The sequence below is a fragment of the Neophocaena asiaeorientalis genome, unplaced genomic scaffold (genome assembly GCF_003031525.2).
Source record: "Neophocaena asiaeorientalis asiaeorientalis breed wild unplaced genomic scaffold, Neophocaena_asiaeorientalis_V1.1 scaffold45, whole genome shotgun sequence".
In the NCBI taxonomy this organism is placed as follows: domain Eukaryota; kingdom Metazoa; phylum Chordata; class Mammalia; order Artiodactyla; family Phocoenidae; genus Neophocaena; species Neophocaena asiaeorientalis.
This window is the reverse complement of record NW_020174642.1, coordinates 8,275,690-8,295,076: the sequence shown is the minus strand read 5'-3', so window position 1 is coordinate 8,295,076 and position 19,387 is coordinate 8,275,690. Positions and strand designations below refer to the sequence as shown.

Here is a 19,387-nt window from a genome sequence, read left to right as displayed (position 1 = left end):
GGCCCCCGTTCCTGTATCCACCCAGGTCCACCTCCCTGATTTGTACCCCAGCCTGGTTCCTGCAGCTGCGTGTCCTCCCAGATAGCTTCTGGCCACTTCCTTCGTGCACTCCCGGATCATCAATCATGCCTCTACCCAAAGCCTGTGACACTGGGGTCCGTGTTTCCTGACATGTTCAACATTTGTTTCATTAGGGTGATGTGGTATTAGCTTCTCTGCTGCCTTCCCTCCCTCTTGTCATGAACCCCAGGCAAGACATCAGAAAGCATCTTCTTCCTTCTTTGTTAATAGGGCAGTTACTGTGGTGGAAAGACCACCTATTGATAAAAGCGGGAATCAGAATGATATTTGCAGTTGCCAACATGAAATTGGGAACATTAAAACTAGTAATTACTCCCACTTAAGGTGTTTAAGGTGCTTTTCTCCAAAGGATGAAAGTGACTGAAAAGGAACAGAATTTCCAAGCTCCTCAAATAGGTGAATTTTTATGGGATTAATTTAGAAGAGAAAGCAATGTTTTTATTCATGAAAGGTCAGTTCGATCTAAGTTTGGTAGGTTAACAGGCTAAGCAACAAAAAACCTTGTCCCCTACCTGGTCAGGTTAGGGCCAAGTACATTCCAACTGTAGCCCAGGAAGTCTAGGCAAGTCAGACCCTTCGGTACAGAGAAGCCCTATGGAACTGCTGTTCCTGATCTTGGTCACTGGTCTCTCTGGGAAGGTGAGGACTGAGCAGGCTGGGACATAGAATCACGAACTTATATTCTAGGCCTAATACTGCCACCGGCTGGCTTTGTGGTTTGGGGGGTACAGTAAGGTCCCCAACATACGAACGAGTTCCGTTCCGAGAGTGCGTGTGTAACTCCAATTTGCTTGTAAGTCCAGCAAAGTTAGCCTAGGGACCCAACTAACAGCATCGGCTCTATAGTACTGTACTGTAACAGGTTTATGATACCTTTCAACCGCATAATACACAAAAACAAACACAAAAAATAAAGAAAACGTTTCTAATCTTACAGTACCTTGAAAAGTACAGTAGTACAATACAACAGCCGGCATCCAGGGGCTGGCACCGAGGGAACAGGCAAGAAGAGTTACTGGCTGGAGGAGGGAGAGGAGGGGGGAGATGGTAGAGCTGAAGGGTCATCAGCAACAGGAGACGGAGGGCAGGCTGCAATGTCACTCACGCCTGACGTTGACGGCGCTCACGTTCACATCTTTGAAAGTTCACAACTTGAAAGTTCATATGTAGGAGGCTTACTGTACATCCTTTTCTCTCCCTGTGCCCTGTTTTCCTTATCTAAAAACAGCAATTGGAAATTGCTCCTAGCTTTATCACCCCATGATCTGGGTGAATATAACATTTATTGTCCACCCAAGCTCCTCAAGGAAAGATCTGTGTGTTTCGGTGAGATTAGCTGTCCCGGGGCCAGACGGGCAGGTGCAACTGCAGGAAAAACACAGACAACCTGGAGCGCCCCCACCCCCCCGGGGTCCCCCACAGGCTGCCACTCCCATCGCTGGGCCTCATGCTTCGGGACACTCATCCATCTCACCCAAGCAAGTCACCTCGCAGAGGAGAGAGAAGATAGACTTCATCCACCATGCTCAGATAGAAAGGGTTTTCCTTTTATACGATTAGGCAAGAAAACATTTTTTTTTAAATATACCATACTTCTCAAAGGTGAGACCGGCTTGCTGTAACGTACTAAACAACACATGGTTAATGTCCAAGGACCACTATTAGTAAGGAAGCTAGTTGTGAGCAGTGAAGGGTTCAGACTGAGAGATCAAGTTAATGTAGCTTTTTGATGTTTATATTTTTATACACATAGTAAAAAAGAAAAATGCCCATCCAGCTGTTACAACGAGACATATCCTGATATCCTTACAGTTATTTTGTACTTACAGGATGCTTCGTATTACATTTTGGGGAGGAAGGGGGATGGTATGCAGAAATCGTCATTAGTTTGGGTTTTTTTCCCCCAAATCTTAAGGAAATATTGATTTTAAAGTGTTGTAGCAACTGCACATAATTTATTGGCTGAGCCCAGAAACACCATCCACTGTGAACCAGGGTCAGCTCTCTGTCATTTTAATCAGACAACCAGATGGCAAATGGATGGTGGATGATTATATTTCAATAATAACCAATATATTAAGCATGATCCTATATCATATAAAAGATGCAATTTTGCTTCCACAGTGAAAACATTCAGAATCTTTTTCCAGGTTACAAATGAGGTTTCTTTAAATAGCTTTTTTCTTTTTTTTTTTTGAAGGTTTGCTGCTGTTCTAATGGCCAATTATTATAGTTTGGGGGAATCGACTTCCATGTAACAAGAGATTATAAAATACAGCAGCACAGATTCAGATAAAGAAACAATTTCCTTGGGCCCCGATAACCCTTTTAGATTGAGAAAAGTGTTACTGCCCCCAAAGCAAAGGCTCTAGGAGGTGTGACTCAGCTCCCATTGTGCCCACACATTATTCATTCAACAACCTGCAACAAATATTAATTGAGCACCTACTTTGGTTATATACCGTTCCACGTTGCAGGGTATACAGGGGACAGAAGAGACGAAAGTATCCTTTGAGGAGCTTAGAGTCCATTGGCAGAGACGGCTAATAAATAACTCACTTAAACATATGCCAGGGAGTTTTAAGTTTTGAGGAGACAAGACTAAATGGAGAATGGGGAGTCCCCACAGCAGAACTCCACTGGCTCCTCTGAAAAGATGTCGGGGGGGACAGCCACAGGAGCATTGCGTTGGGGGAGTGTGTCCTAAGCAAAGGAAACAGCAAGTGCAAAGAGAAGGAAGAAAAATAAGCCCCTGAATCTCAAGGTTTGCGGGGCAACTTTCTCGCCTTCCAGCTGCAGGGCTTGCAGCTTAGTCCTGCGAGGAGGGGCATTTACCTCCAGCTTTGATCGTCCCCGTTCACAAAGTTTAATCATATTCTAAGTCTTTGTGTCCATCGCCATGGAGCACAGCAGTGATGTCACTTGCTTCCTGTGTCAACCTGACAGCAGACCCCTTGCTGTTAAGTATAGCTGTGCAGGGTTCCTCGCTGTTCATTGAGCAGCTGTGGGCTCTGCCCCATAACTATTCATGATGAGCAGAGGGAACTAGCTCACGCTTCTATTTTTGATGCAAGGACAAACTCGGGTCCCTAGTGAAGTTTCGAAACAGATCTTTCAGATATTCACAGAGGAGTAGTTCCCCATATGTTTTTGTGGAAATAGAGCCTGTCTGACGTAACTGCAGCTCCCCAAGCCACCAACGCTCTTCATTTTATGCAAGGATCTGAATCTTTGCTTTAAACACACACACACACACACACACACACACACAAACACACAGACACACACAAACAAAGTAAGAACTTGGTTAAGTAAATAATTTAAAAACATTTATAGACCATGTAAAAAATTCAGGCCAAAACGTTTGAATTTGGGCTCTGCGTAATTAGCATGGTCTAGCTACATAACCCAGTTACTTATCTGCAGAGCAAGAAATCTGGTTCAAGATCAAGGCCTAGGTAGAGCTGCTGCACTTTTCAAAGGCTGCCATTTCCGTGAGCTGTTTTGTTTACACTCAGGAAAGGGCCATTGGAAAATACTCAGAATATTAACATGGACCTCTGAATGCAAACATTTAAACAGCTTCTTGAGTGAACTTGACCTTCAGATTATTAACACTCATCAACCACATGGTTCAAGCGTGGATGCATCCTCATGGATGAGGAAGCCCTGAGCTTCCTGGTGAAGGCTTGCTTGGAGCAAAAGGCATTTGAGATTTTAGTGTGGATACACCTTTATTGTTCTCCATTACATATAATTAACACTGAGCGTGCCAGGCTCCGCAAATCTTTCTCAAAACAGACTTTGGCAGTTAATGAGCTAGACTTAAGGATGCCGTAGATTATCACATTGATTAACTTATCTGAAGGCCTGCTGCTTCCTGGAAGGTGTTTCAGAAAATATTCTTAAATATTAAATATTCTTAAATCTACTCAATTCTTATAATCCTGTAAAGATTGAACAACCATTTTTCTAACGTGCATTGCTAATTAAAGCTTTTATCGACTTTTTTGTATTTTTGTCCAACATGCAGTTTTTTTTTTTTTTTTTTTTGCTGTGAGCTGAAACTGAATTTGATTATACCATGCAGTTTTACTACCTATTTCCATTTACTTTTAGGAGACAGCTCACTCTAAGAGTAATTTTCTGGTACACAAATTTTGAGATAAATTCTTATAGTAATTGCTTTTTTTCTATTCTAAAATGTAATTGGGTTCGGAAAACTAAACTAATGTCAGGGAAGCTAACAAGGTTTATGATTTGTTACTAGAACAAAAATAAAATGACTCCAGGTATAATACAAAACTGTTAGTAAAACCCCATCCAGTGAATGACCAGTACACGTTTTCTCCCTTACCATCATTGGAATATCTCATGTCTGACAAGTGAAAATGTTGATTTAAGAATGTTTTTTTGTGTGTGTGTTTCATTCGGCTTTTAGACAAGAAATAGGAAAGTCCAAAGTTTCTATTGATAGATGCAGAACCACTCTTTATTGACAGTTGGTATTTTCTGAACCTCACAACTGACCGCTGAAATTTAATATTAATAAATATCATTTGAATGAAGGGAAAAAAATCTATCTGGTGTGTCTTCCCCTCCCCTCCCCACATAATTAGATAATAAGTTGGTGTACAAGCACATGTTGGCCTAGGGTAACACTGAACTGAATTTGTTAATGCATCCCTCTTTTTTATTCCCAGTAAGAATACCCGGACTTCAGACACGTTGAGCAAGCAACAGCAAACCCTGAGGATGCACATTGACATACCCAGGGCTCAGCTTTTGATTGAAGAGAGAGACACAATGGAGACCATTGGTAAGGTGTCCTGTTTGCTGCCTTACACAATGTGGCTGCCACAGCCATGCCTTCTCAGCCCAAACCCTGAGCCATGGGAAATATTAGACATGGGGACATCTTGAATGCTACATGAGCAAAGAAGTTAGAAGGTAGACAACTGTTATTGAGGAGAATAATAAGTACCAGCAAATATGGGGGAAATGAACTTATGTAAACCACAGAGTTCACCTGAGAGAACCCCAACTCTGTCCCAAGTTGGGTCTCTCCTGGAGAGTCTCTTGGTACCACCCCAAAGAACCAACATTTATAATCAAGCAAACCGAGAAGGGCTGTACACTAAGACCCCGTCTTGGAAATCCACTTTATGAGCTCCTCCTCAACTCCAATAAGGCCTTTATTAAAGAAAAATTTTAAATTCTACAAATGTCTTTGCAAAGGACATCTTTCTCCACCCCCTGGCACCTCATAAAAATCCTTCACAGGGCTCTGGAAAAGTCCCAGCTCCCCTGTTTCACGATCGCAAAAGACACCCGGAGAGCTTCAGTGGCCTGTCCACCCAGAACCCAGGTGTCCTGACTCCTTCCAGCCTCTTTCCACTCGAAGTCCGCTGTCCACACTGCCTGTCTAGATGGTTCTATTTATTCCAGAATCAGAGACTTTGTATTTCCACTGCAGTAATGATCAGAAGAATAGCTAACATTTATTAAGAGTGCTCTAAAGTTCACATACTTTTATAAGCATTGTATGCGGATTATTTAACTTACGCCTCCCAAACAACATAGGAAAAAGATTCTGCTTGGGAACTGGGACGTCGAGAGGTTCTGTAGCTTGCAGGTCACACAGACAGGAGCAAAACCAGGGCAGGTCCCCCACCTGGCCACCGATTTCACCTTTGGTGACTGGGCGTCACCTTCTTCCGTATCAACAGGCTACTTCCCAGAGCTCCTCACCTTAGAAGTATGGCTGGACCCCCCAGTACTCATGGAAACAGACTCTGAGGCAGGTTTCCTAGACTGCCACTCTTTGAACTTCACTCTGTGTCTGTTCCGGAAGATGTTTGCTGGCACTTGGTCCCAGGACAACCCTTCCCTGTGGTTTGGCTAAAAGCACCCAACTCCTGGCATGTACCCTCCATACCTCCTGCCAATTAGGCAGTGATGAGTGGCCAGATCGGCAGGACACCTCCATTGCCCCTTGTCCCTGCCCTGCTTTTATGGTCTTTTAATAGAACAGTGGGGATGTCTGACCTAATGGCTCCTAAATTCTAAGACCTGGGCTGCCCGTGCAGGATTCAAGTTTGGTTCAGGCATAACAGCACTTAGCACAGCTTGGTCATGTCCAATGTGACCTTCCATCAACCAACTTCAGTTAAATACTACCATGTTGTATGAGGGCTCACTACTCATCCTGAAATACACAAGATTTAATTAGCTGCCTCACCTCAGGGCAAGGCACCCTGTTTTGTTTCTCATTACCTTTTCTAGTGTATCTGGAATCTCTTTTATTCAACCCAGTGAATTGGGCACTAAAACTAAGATTTCCTTTGAAACATCAGTTCCAAAATCAAATTGTAATTCCTATGACCTTATAATACAGTTACACATTTGCTAAATGTTCTCACCAGACTTGTTAATAACTCTGCCTACAGCTGTTAAAACAGGTCTCTAGGCGGATCCTGGGAGTGGTGTATTACCTCCCAGTAGCTAGTCACTGCTGACCAAACACCAGAGGAAGGTCTGCCCGTCGTTTCCGTAGATAATAACGACCCTTAGCCAGAGATATAGCACATTCCTTCAGGATCATTCATCACCAAGAGTCGTTTACCTCCCGGTGGTGCCTGACAGTTGGTCGATGGCATCTTCTAATTATTGGGGAAGTAGAGACATGATGCTTTAAAACGCTCTGGGCTCTGCCTACAAGAATCCAATACGGGAGAGCCATTAATTTCTAGCCAGAATGGATGGTCAACATCACAAACTGACAGGCATCCGAAATGTCCCATAAAACTGGAAACCCAGCCCCACAGATACTCTGGCGTGTTCTCAGCGGGGCTACATGATAGAAACCACAATGGATGAAAGCGAATGTATGTCGGGTCTCTGATACCAGGTCCAATTATAAGAACCCACCTCCGTGGAAAGGCCGCCTTATTCGAGGGTGGAGGGACAGATGTAGGGCGGGACCCCCAAGCCGAGCCCAGGCTCCCACCGTGGCACCGATCTGGGCTGTACAGGTGTCAGCAGACCTCCTGGCAGTCCTTCCTCTTTTTCTCGGCCCAGAAATTTTATTCTGACTTCAAGAGGTTTTCCTTTCCTGCCAGAGCCTGAGTAATTGGATTTTGTAAGGTTCGTTCTGTTCAGAGCCTTTTTTGGGCACAGCAGTCTAGCTGTGTTGTTTATGACTTTCGCATTACCGTAAAGTGTCAAGCCCGCTGCAGTGTGGTCCCAGCCGACTGATAAACTCATATGAACATCACCCCAGCCTGCAGTGCTTGAAAATGTATGAAAAACTCCATATACCCTAACGAAAGTTTCCCTTGGAGTCAAAAAGCTCTTAGGAAAGTGTGAAAAGTATCACAAGAAAGTAATGAAAATCTGAGACAGCCAAATAATGACACACAGCCCGACTGACCGCTCCTTCCTCAAAGGCTTAAAATGCTCTGCATTCATCTGCACCCAGGCTTCCCTAACCTTCAAGTGCCCTGTGCCAGTAGGTCCTGGGAAGTCTGACAAGTGAGTCATTTTGAGAAGTCAATTTACAGAATGCCCTAGAGTCACTGAAGCTCAGGAGAGTTGGGAAGGAAAGGCATATACCTCAGAACAGTTAAAATCAAGGAATCAAGTTAAAATCAAGTCTACTCTGAAGACTCACCCTTCTCTTCTCCTCCCCCTATGCCCCATCTTGAACATTTGCCATCTTCCATATGAGAGGCGACCCTGGGATAGATGACCGCAGGGCAGTTTTTCTTGTTCCTCAAAGAGAGCTTATTTGAAATGGCAGCCTCAACCCTGGGCGATGCTGACAGGGCTGGTAGTGTCTCGGGTGAGCTTTTAACAAACACATAAACCCCAAACTCTATTAAATGGACAGCCACCCAGCCGTTCTCCCCAGATCAATGTGTGCTTAATGAGAAGAAACCAAGCCCCAGGACAGAGGGGAGACCCTTCTCCGCGGTCGTTCTCTTTAAGTCATGCTCCTAAGTCAACCCCTAAGGATAATCTACTTTTTTTCATTCTGGAGTAATTCTGATACAGTGGTTGAATATTTTGGGTCTCGTTCTTTTTTTTTTTTGCTGGATGAGATGAGGCTGTTACTGTTGCCATTAGCAATAATGCAAGTACCGAGGAGAGAGGCGGCCAGGGAGTCACTGAACAGGGGGTATAACTGTCCCTGGCTTCCTGTATCCTGCTATTCTGCAGACGATCGCTCCACGGTCCTGTTGACGGATGCTGACTTCGGAGAGGCAGCGAAACAAAAGTCCCTGACGGTGACACACACGGTCCATTACCAGTCAGTGTCGCAGGCCACCGGGCCCTTGGTGGATGTTTCCGACGCTCGGCCGGGAACGAGTGAGTGGTCACACATCACTTAAACTCTGTGGGTGTTACCAGTGCTGAGAATGCATTCGTGCTCCCTGGCCATGCAATAAAATGTGGGGCTTCTCAGCTCTGTGCCTAAGAAGCAAGTAGGGATGATGACATCTTAGATTGGGACGTTGACTTTGTATTGTTTGATCTGAGCTGTTATTAAAATCGTATCGGTTGAAGCCAATAACTCTTGGTATTGGTTTACTAAGGAAGTGTTAGAAATTTCAGGTCCAGGTATTTATTTTGTTTTATTTAGACAACACAGGAAAAGAAGTTAGTTAATCTTAGTGAGTATCTCCTCTGTGCCAGGACTGGGATAGAAAGGTGATATCAGTTTTTGTGATCTTTGCAACGGCCCTGTCAGGTACCTACTTATACAGTAGATATTACAGCTCCCATTTTACTGATGAGGAAACAAATCTCAGAGAAGTTAGGGAAACAGCCCAAAGTTGCACGCGTACTATGTAGTGAAACCAAGATTCAGCTGTGGGTCTGTCTGTCCTCCGAGCTTATGCTTTTCTCCTGAACCTCACGATTTGAGAAGAATATACTTCTGCTTAATCTGGGGATTCTGTTTGGTTTAGTTATTAAGATTTGGATCCGTATTATATGGAAATTAATTACTGTGATGAAATTAAATACCCTAATATGTACCTAGAGCTTATTAATTAGATATTCTTATTCCTTCATAATTTAGATTTTTCCTAAGTCTCTTTAAAGACTGAGAAATTGATGTCCCGATTATTATCTTTTTGGAAGTTTTGATGCTAGCTTTTAAATCATTAGTCACTGTCTTTGAAAACATTTTTACATTCTTGAGTAGAGTGCTATAATTAGAAAAATAAATATTATGCTTATAGCTGTTCTTTAGAATGTCTGCCTTGGAAGGCATTTGTGAAATGCACTGAAGCTTCCTGAAGCAAACTGGATGATTCCTAAGTAGCATTGTACTATGTAGGAAAACGGTGCTAGCGGTTACTGAAATTCATCTGAAGAGTCGTTTGCAGGAACATTCTGAAGGAATCTTTTATTCCTCCCTTCTGTGTAACCTCACGTCCTTCCTTCTCTGATGACATTAGCACATTCTGAAGACACGAACGGGACACGAGTGAGGATTAGCTTTGCGAAGGAGTGCACAGGACTAAGACCTTTGCTCTTAGAAGGTGCTCCCGGGTCCTTGACATCCTCTCCAGCTCTGGGCTTCTCCATCATGATCTGCCTGGGCCTGCTCCTGGCTACTTCAGGACACGGCGCTGATGGCGTTCCGAGCCACTTATGGCTATTAAACCCGGGAAAGATTACAGACCCAGGGCACTTCTGTCAGTGGATCCTTGACCTCAGCAGGCCTTTGTCCCCATCAGAGTGGAAGTTAATGGAGACCTTAACAGCAGGATAGGAAAGAGGCAGAGGAAACAGGACAGACGCCCCAGGGAGTGGCTCCCCATCTTCTGCGTGCATCAGAATTACCCAGGGTGCCTGTTTAAAATACTCGTTCCAGGCTTCCACCCCCAGGGATTCAGATCCACTTGGTGTATTGCGGGACCTGGGAATCTGCATTATAACAGCCATCTGGGGTGATTCTGTTACTGGTTGCCTGGACCCCTCATTGAGAAACACTCCCCCAAGTGTTAGGCGTGTGTCACATAGAGCCTGGGAGGAGGTGTCCACAGTAGCGCAGCCTTGCAGGAGCCCTCAAACCTACCGGGCTCATCGCACAGCAGGTGAAAAGAGTCTGCACTTCCAGCTCCCTGCCAATGCTCAGCTGGCAGAGAGATGCACAAAGGCTAGTCGTAAACAGTCAAGGCCGGACAGGAGGCAGTGAAACTAAAGCACGGGGAAGCTTCTAGCTGCCGGGTCAGCCCCAGAACAAGGGAAGGCTGATTTGATGGCTTTCAGAATATCCACAGAGACATGCATCTACGTCACAGGCCGAAGCTCTAACGAGTGAGAGGTGAGTGTCTCTCACTCACCTTAGGCAGGAGGCTGGCGGAAGGGATGTGTCGGCCTCCCTCTCTCATGGCCTCACGGCTCTGACAGTGTAGGCACAGTTGGGAAGCTTTAAGAATTCCTTCATTCAGACTCAGAAGTATTCATGAAGGTGTTACTTCACATATGGCCAGTGCCCAGGGTTGGGGTACCTCGAAAGGTGCAAAAAGACATTCACTTCATCTGAGTGGAGGAAGTCAAACGTGAAACAAGGAGCGAAAGCGTTGTTTATCAGTAAGTACGAAGGACAAATAGAACAGAATGATGAGCTGGTGAGTCGGCCAGGGGCGTGGGGACCAGGGTAGGGGCTGCTTCCGTGTGAGGCTTGGGGAAGACCTCCACTGAGTCCCAGGCAGGAGTCAGTCGGCCTGCCAGACAGAAGGAACGGTACGGGAAAGACTCTAAAGCACGTTGGGGACAGAAATGGGACCTGAATGGGGACAGGGAAGGCGGATAGGACGAGCCAGAGACACAGCCAGACTGGTTTTTCAGGTCTCACAGGCTAGTGTCACACGTCTGCAACCCGTTCTGAGGGTGTTGGGATGCTCGCCCAGGGGTTGCCTGATGATCAGATCCCACAGAAACCAAACCGCTACAGCTTCTGGAAAGACGCTTCTTTCATTGGTGATGAACTTCATTGAATAGTGTTTACAAACACTTGGAAAATCTACACAAATTCATTCCTCAGTCTCTAGTTCCAAAAAAATAGAATTATTCATTTAGCATCTGCAGAACGTTCTCCATTAGTAAAGATTTTGGGATCATTTTTTTTTTTAATTGGAGTATAGTTGCTTTACAATGTTGTGTTGGTTTCTGCTGTACAATGAAGTGAATCAGCTATATGTGTACATACATCCCCTCCCTCTAGGACCTCCCTCCGTACCCCTATCCCCCCAACGTAGGTCATCACAGAGCACGGAGCTGAGCTCCCTGTGCTATACAGCAGGTTCCCTCTAGCTATCTATTTTACACATGGTAGTGTATATATGTCAAACCTAATCTCCCAGTTCATGCCACTCTTCCCTTCCCCTACTGTGTCCACATGTCCGTTCTCTATGTCTGCATCTCGATTCCTGCCCTGCAAATAGGCTCATCTGTACCATTTTTCTAGATTCCACATATATGCATTCGTATACAATATTTGTCTTTCTCTTTCTGACTTACTTCTCTCTGTATGACAGACTCTAGGTCCATCCACATCTCTACAAATGACAGAATTTTGTTCCTTTTTATGGCTGAGTAATATTCCATTGTGATCATTTTGTTGTATTAAGTATTTCTCCAAAACCACATTACGAGGGATTAAAGGCATTGCATTTTTTTTATTTGGAAGTAGAAATGGTGGGTGTCTCACCCCCCAGCAGATCAGCACAGGAGTCCAAAGCCTTGAGCTTGCTGCAGCCCAGTCCTCTGCTTGCTTCTTGTACCCAGAGCTTGTCACCTGGGCCCAGGTGTTACACCTGCATCCCCTCAGTCCCCTGGGGCAGGTTCCTCTCACTGCAGTCTGGCGTATTTGTAGAGATTGGTTTATAGCCTATTTCCTCAACTACCAAAGACATTCTTGTTCTATTCTAATTTTGTTGTTATTGTAGGAAACTTTTATTTTTAAGAAGAACATCTAAAATACGTTGCTCGCACATGAACACGACTGTTCTGCAGAAGTTATGTTTCTAAGCATTGCATTAGTTTGCCAAAGAGTTGCAACAAATTCTTATTACAAGGACGGGAGAATTCGCAATGATTTGCTGTATCTCTCTTTCAAGATGTGAAAACACATACCGTGGCTGTGTCCACATCTCTGTTCACGTCCCCGTCTCTCCCGTGGGTTAGGACACACTTGGAAGCTGGGTCTCTGTTCACGCGGGTCTGCCCAGCTGCTGCCAGAGGGTCCAACACACAGTAGACCTTCAGTAAATACATTTAGATACTGAGCCACCGTATGTATACTTATGTCAGAAGTTTTGAAATCAGAGTAACGGGGATGGAAAAGAAACGATGTTTAGTATTTTCAGCAGGAGTCGGGCAACCAGTTTCTTTCCTCTCTTTGTTCTCCCTTTCCTGAGACATCTGATCAGCTGTGTGTCTGTATCGCCTCACCCAGTTAGAAGTGTTTCTTTCCACATGTACACAGTCAGCCCCGGGATGTTGCAGAAACTTACCAATGAGGTCATCACCTTGGAGAACTTAAACCAACCTTTTTACTTACAAAATGTGCAAGGGTACAAAGACATGTGAAGTGATCAGTGTTAGATTTAACCCGGGTTTGTTTTGTCATGTTTACCTGAACGTCATCCATCCATCATCATTTATTCATTCCTGCAAAAAGCATTCACCACGCAGGGCTGGACTGGAAAACAAATAGGACACGGTTCCCATCCTTACCGGTTACTACCAGTGGGCACCTTTCTGCATCACTGGCATTCTCCAGCATCTAGTTTTATGATTTTTCATGGCTTTTTTCCTGTCAAACTCTCGAAAGTGAGTTTCCAGCCTTCCTGGTCAACCCATCAAATCTCCCGTCACCATCTTCATTAAACAGGACACACTGCATCCCATGTCAAGTGTTTGTCACTCAGGAGTCATGGGCTAAGCCCCAGGTTGATTGATGCCTCCCACGTGCCTGTTGTTCTGTAGCTCGTTAATGTCACACATGTCTCACAACAGCACTGATGGTGGGCAAGGTCGTCACCCACCAGTCCCAGAGAGGAAAGCAACGGGCACACCAGTGAGGTCACAGCCCGCGAGTAGTAAAGCTGGACCAAAGTAAGAGACACTCACCCCGAAGCCCCACTCTCAACCCCTCCACACTCCTCTAAGAAGAGATGATGCTTCTGTAAGGACTGCTGGGGACAAAATAGACTTCACATATATATTAAATAAGAAGAGCTTACAAGACGGATTGAATCTTTCTTGTTGAGACTTTGAAAAACACGCACACTCTATTACCCGGGACGGTACTCAAAACACTGCTGGAAAATACCTGATGGCAGTGAAGAGAGTCCGGTGTGTGATAAGCCCTTGATAAATATTTGTTCATTGAATGATAGGAATGTTCAGGCTCCCCGTTTCACCCTGTCTGTGAGCCAGCTGGTAAGTTCATCGTGCAAAGCCAAGGCCTCAGTATCTGTAAGATATGAAAACCGGCAGCAGGGAATGAAAGCCGATTATATACATGGCATGTTTTATGACCTTATTATCCACCAAATCCTCTCATCCCAAGTTCAGGATAATTAAAATAATTTGATTCAATGAGCGAAAGCTTAATTCAGGTTCAGACCCAATGCTGAAAGGCCAATAATTATTTATATCACTTACCCCTAATTCATTTGTTGTTTAGCAAGCATAATGCCTCATCACTAGATTTTATTTATATTAGGATGCTGGGGACCCAAATAAAATACTTTCCATGCAGGGACCGTAAACCCCAACATTTATTTGGTTAATAGATTAACTAGGAAGGTCTACGAAGGAGACCACTGAGTGGAATCCAAGTAAAATTTTTATTTTAGCTGCTATCTCAGAAACTATGCTACAGAAAAGTTCAATTCAGGTACCAAACAGCTCCAAAAACCTGATTATTAAAAAATGTGTCAACTCCTGAGTAGTCTACCTACAAGGACAATTTTGCTTGTAGAATGCTTGCTTAGAACAGAATGAAGTGCATTTCAAGGAAAGTAATATCATGACCTATATTCCCAATATTATCAGGCCACTGGTAAAGCTGTCCTCATCTAGGAAAAAAACAAAAAAAGAGGGGGTGGGGAATAATGAACAAAGTTAACTTGAAAAGACTTCTGGCTTGAATAGTGCCACTTGACCATGGAGCTCTCCAGATAGGGTCATCTCAGTAGGAAAAGGGGCTATGGAGGGGGGCAAGGTCTCTGCCCCACGGTTGGTGGGTGAGCTTGACAGGAGGAAACACAGGTGAGGGTTTGGGGAGTTGAGGAAATTGTGTCCCGGAAGTGATAGTATCAAACTGACCCCCTCTTCCACAAGCATCCAGGCCAGGAGTAAAACTGATCCACAGCTGGACTTACAGGAAACTTAAGGAAGAATTAAAATAAGAACCCTCAAAACTTACGTAAGGGACTGGGTAATTTTCTGGAAAAGATTCATTAGTATTTAAATAACAAGCTCCACTCTTTAAGCTCCACTTATCACATCCACAGTGCCTGGAAGACATTTAGCCTCCTACCCAGGAGAATGCTTTTCTATCTCTTTAAGGATCTCTTTCCTAGCATTTCAGCAGAGAAACCCAATTATCATTTATACCTTGCTGTCCAGAGAGCTTGGCTCTCCAGCATAACTCATTTACATTCTAATCAAGGCCGTGAAGAACCTTCCAGTAAAGTCTTCCGTGGAATTTTGCAAGTAACGGATGAAATGAGGCTGAAAATCAATGCCCCCGAGAATTATGCACCAAGACAGAGCATTTTGATGACCCAGGAAATCTTAATAGGTATTGACTGAGCTGCCATCATTAGGCTTTTCTCTCCAGCATTGTAGAGTGATGGATTAGGTTCAAAGTCCGATAACTAGAAACTGGCAAAAAGGAAAATCCTCCAATTTAAAAAGAAAGTCATTTCACCACTTTCAAGCGTCGGGTCCCATGACCCTGCCTAGAATCATAAATGAGCTAGTGTCATGCAGATACAGCACCAGGACTCCTAGGTGTCAAGGGTGAGAACACGCATGGCCAAGTAATGGGCAATCTTGGACTGACAGGTGGGGTCTTGGGCTCCGTTTCTGCCACTTAATAGCTGTGTCACTTCTCCTCCCTGAGCTCCCATTGTGTCAGCCATAAAGCCGCCCTGAGCTATGTGTATTCATCCAGGGAAGTCTGTGTGCCGGGGATCACAGCGGGCTCTGTGGGATGATTGGAGGATGAACGCCCTTGCCCCTGTCCTGCAGAGACTTGCAGGTTCAGGAGAGCACATAAGTGAGTCGGTGTTATCAGGCCACAGGTTGTCCCTCTCAGTTCTGTTCCTGCCAAACTGTTCCATTAGTGATAAGCAGTTAGTACAGACTGCTGTGTTTAGAAGTGGCCAGATCATTTTCGAAATATTACTGCGCAAAGTTCCTCTTTGAAAAGCAGAGAATTCAAAAATGGAAAAGGACCTTATGTTGCCTTCAGGCTGGAGCCCCAGAAGAATCATTCCAGGTAACTGAGCCTCTCCCCTTTTCCACAGAATTCTAGAAAAGGGAACATTGCCAACTCCAGTGTCCAATGTTCTGTACTGTTGGAACATGTTTTTTGTTAGCTAAGAGTTGAGCTAAGAACTCAGTCCACCCCCTTGACCTCTTGCCTCTGTTTCCAAATTTAGAGACAATGAAACCCATCTGGCTCCATCCAGTGTGTCCATAAACCTCTATGTTTCTGAAGATGGGAGACCTGTGACATCCAGATATGCGATGACCCTTTGTTCTCCACATTGAATAACCCAAGTCTTGGTCACAGTTCAGACAGTTCCATTGAAGAGATGCTACCATGTGCAAAGGGATAAGAAAGTGTTCAGACATAAGGGGATCTTCCCTCTTCCCTCTGCTCTGAGGACTTGCAATTTAGTTGATGAACAAAAGTCATACTCGAGGCAGTGAGTGAATACAAGACAACAATCTATACAGGAGACAGCTGCTTGCTTTCCTGGGTCTGCTATAACGGTGTGCCACAAACTGGGTGGCTTAAAAGAACTGAAATTTATTTTCTCACAGTTCCGCTAGCTAGAAGTCCAAACTCAAGCTGTCCTCAGGGCCATGCCCCCTGTGAAGCCTGTAGGGGAGGACCCTTCCTCGCCTCTTCCTAGTTTCTGGTGGTGGCCTCCGGACTCCTTGGCCCAGCTGCAGCCCTCCAGTCTCTGCTTCCATAGCCCCACGGGGCTCTCCCCTCCTTGTCTGTCTCCTCATCTTGCTACGATACCAGTCATGTTGGATCCAGGGCCCACCCTACTCCAGTCTGACCTCATCTGGACTAATTACACCTGCAGTGACCCTATTTCCAAATAAGACCAATCTGAGGTTCTGCGGTTAGGATGTGGACATATCTTTTCTGCAGGGGACACAATTCAACCTGTAACAACACCTTGAGGTAACACTGTAGAAAGGAAGCCACATTAGAGTGTATTTGGCTGAATTCTCTCCTTTTACAGAAGGTGGTGATTCTCAGGAAGTTTAAGTGATACAAGGTGGGGTCATGAAACTATTAAGATCCAAAAGCAAGACCCAAATCCATTTGGAGTCCTGAGTCCAAATCTGATATTCTTCCCCAATAGGGCTTGTTTAAGTGCTTAAGTATCACCTGAATGTTTCAGACCATAGAGGAGAGGAAGCCAGTACTCTGGGCAGGGGTAGTCAGGGAGAGCTTCCTGGAGGCATGAGCCCTGCTGAGTGGATCATAGGGCTGGGTCGGGAGAACCCCACTCAACACCATGATCACGGCTGACCACCCTCCTAGACACAAACCTTGTTCTGGTTCTTCTCAGATCCCACCACCAGGAGGAACGCGAAGGCTGGGCCCACAGCGAGAAACCGGTACGCCAGCCAGTGGACCCTCAACAGACCCCACCCCACCGTTTCAACACACACCCTCACCACTGACTGGAGGCTGCCAACACCCAGGGCTCCGGGGTCCATGGACAAGGAGAGTGACAGTTACAGCGTCAGCCCCTCCCAAGACACAGGTAGGGCCTGCGTGCCTCCTTCTCTATCCCGGGACAAGTAGGGCCCACACCCTGGGCTTCAGGGCCCCACCTGTTCCCTTTCAAGGTCAATTTCAAATTGCTAGACCATTTACCTAACAGGTACCGATACAGCTGTACTGCATTGACCGTGTCTAGCGTCCAGTGAATTCCGCAAAGCAGAGCCAAAGGAGTCTAGTTTGCAGGCATCCCGGATCTCAGACTCACACTGTTCCCTCTCCTTTTCCTTCCTGCCCTGCCGAGAGAGGCATAGAAATTTCTAAATGTTCTCCCTCAAGATTACAGTCATCCTGACTACACTCTGAGGGCATCTCACCCACTACTGTCTCCACGATTAAGACGTTGCACTTGAAGTTACATGACAAGGTCATAGCACCCTCTATAGGGAACACGGCAGACCCGTCTGACAATTAAACAGGGGTTGATTATAAGGTAAGCCATTCCTACCGTACCATCCACCACCAAGATCTCACTCTGCAGAGAAGACGGAGCCTAAGAATAGCACTGGTGCCCACCCCACCAGTCTAAAAGTTTGAAAAGAAATGATATCTAAACTTAATAGCTCTAGGAGATTTTAACACTCATTTTCTTTTGTGCTGGATGATATGCTTCAAAAATAGTCTCAAAGGTGGCGTGTCACCATGTACGTTTATTCTTATGGCAGTTACTCCTCTTACAAGAACCTCAGCGTTCCACAGAGGTGACTTCAGAACTTTTGAGTGGGTTTAAAATGCAGAGAGTCCTCTACCCAAGATGCTCCTTTTATGGTTCTAGAGGTTTCCTGGTCCCCGTAAAGGGTGGCACACACAAAGCTGAGTCCCAGGGTCAGAAGTCATTCGGCCTAGTGAGCAATTCCATGCAGTCACATCTTCACCTCTAACCATCATCCCGTCTTCCTGCCACACAGAGGCCAGAGGAGCTGAGTGCAGAGTTCAGATCATTCCTGCCAGTGAAAGACTCTCTGTGGCCCAGGGGCAGGGAAGGGGCCGCTGCAGTTCATTTGCACCGCATTCCCAGCTGTCTTAAATAAAAGCGGAATTTTTTCAAGGGGATGTATTACTGATCTATGGCAGTGTCCCAGGCTGGGGACATCTGACTCCAGAGATTCTGTTGACACCCCGAGGCCACATGGCTGAGGATCATGAAGGTGGCCTTACAGTGACAAAGGCAGTCCTCAGACAGAGACCAGGCACCCCTGCCGGGCTACCCAGTGACTGGAAGAAATAGACACAAGCCCAGAGCGCCACCCAGTCAGTGTAGACTCACGGTGACACATCACCCGTCTTGTTTTCTCTTTTGCACGGCACAGATCGAGCGCGAAGCAGCATGGTCTCCACAGAAAGTGCCTCTTCCACTTACGAAGAACTGGCCAGGGCCTACGAACACGCCAAGATGGAAGAGCAGCTGAGGCACGCCAAGTTCACCATCACGGAGTGCTTCATCTCAGACACATCGTCCGAGCAGTTGACGGCAGGGACAAATGAGTACACAGACAGTCTGACCTCCAGCACCCCTTCAGAATCGGGGATCTGTAGGTTCACCGCATCTCCCCCCAAACCTCAGGATGGAGGACGCGTGATGAACATGGCGGTTCCGAAGGCGCATCGGCCAGGTGAGGCGAGACACGTGTGGACCAGCGGTCGGGGAAGCTCGTCTTCCCAAGTCACACTGGTCTGTTGTGAAAGCCCTTGTTGGGATTCACACTGGGTCTTCTGTTTCTTGACTGCTGCATAACGCACCACCCCAAAGCTTGGGAGCTTTTACAACAACAGTGATCATTTGTTTCGTTCTTGAGTCTGAAATTGAATCAGGGCTTCGTGGGGACACGCATCTCGGTTCCGGCCGTGTCGATGGGGGAGCTCAGTTATGGATAGAGGAGCCACGTTCCAAATGGCTCACTCACCTGGAGGGTTGATGCTGGCCGCAGCCTCCCTACATAGGTTTCTCCACGAGGTGTCTTGTGCATCCTTATGTCACGGTGACTCAGTTCTAAGAGCCAGTGTCCCAAGAGAGACAGTGGAAATAGCCAGTTTCTTAAGGTTGGGCCTGAAAACTGACCCGTCACTTCTGCCATATTCTGTTGTTCAAGCAACCACAGAGCTCTGGGAGCCCAGATTCTAGAAAAGGAGAGCGCCACCACATGAGGAGTATCGAAGATATGGGGATGATGTTTTAACACTGCCGTGCTGTGGGTTTCAGAAGGAGAGCAGTCTTACCAGGGAGCCAGCCTTTGGCAC

At 45.8% G+C, this 19,387-nt stretch overlaps 1 protein-coding gene across 1 annotated transcript in view; it reads left to right on the top strand.

Annotated features, from left to right (window-relative positions):
- The window catches only part of DSCAM (DS cell adhesion molecule), a 737,093-nt gene that overhangs the window by 700,634 nt on the left and 17,072 nt on the right, over positions 1 to 19,387 (top strand). The window contains exons 30-33 of the mRNA XM_024758431.1: positions 4,785 to 4,900; positions 8,302 to 8,451; positions 16,935 to 17,132; positions 18,460 to 18,762. Coding sequence (XP_024614199.1) covers positions 4,785 to 4,900; positions 8,302 to 8,451; positions 16,935 to 17,132; positions 18,460 to 18,762 — 767 coding nt within the window. The remainder of the gene's footprint in view (positions 1 to 4,784; positions 4,901 to 8,301; positions 8,452 to 16,934; positions 17,133 to 18,459; positions 18,763 to 19,387) is intronic.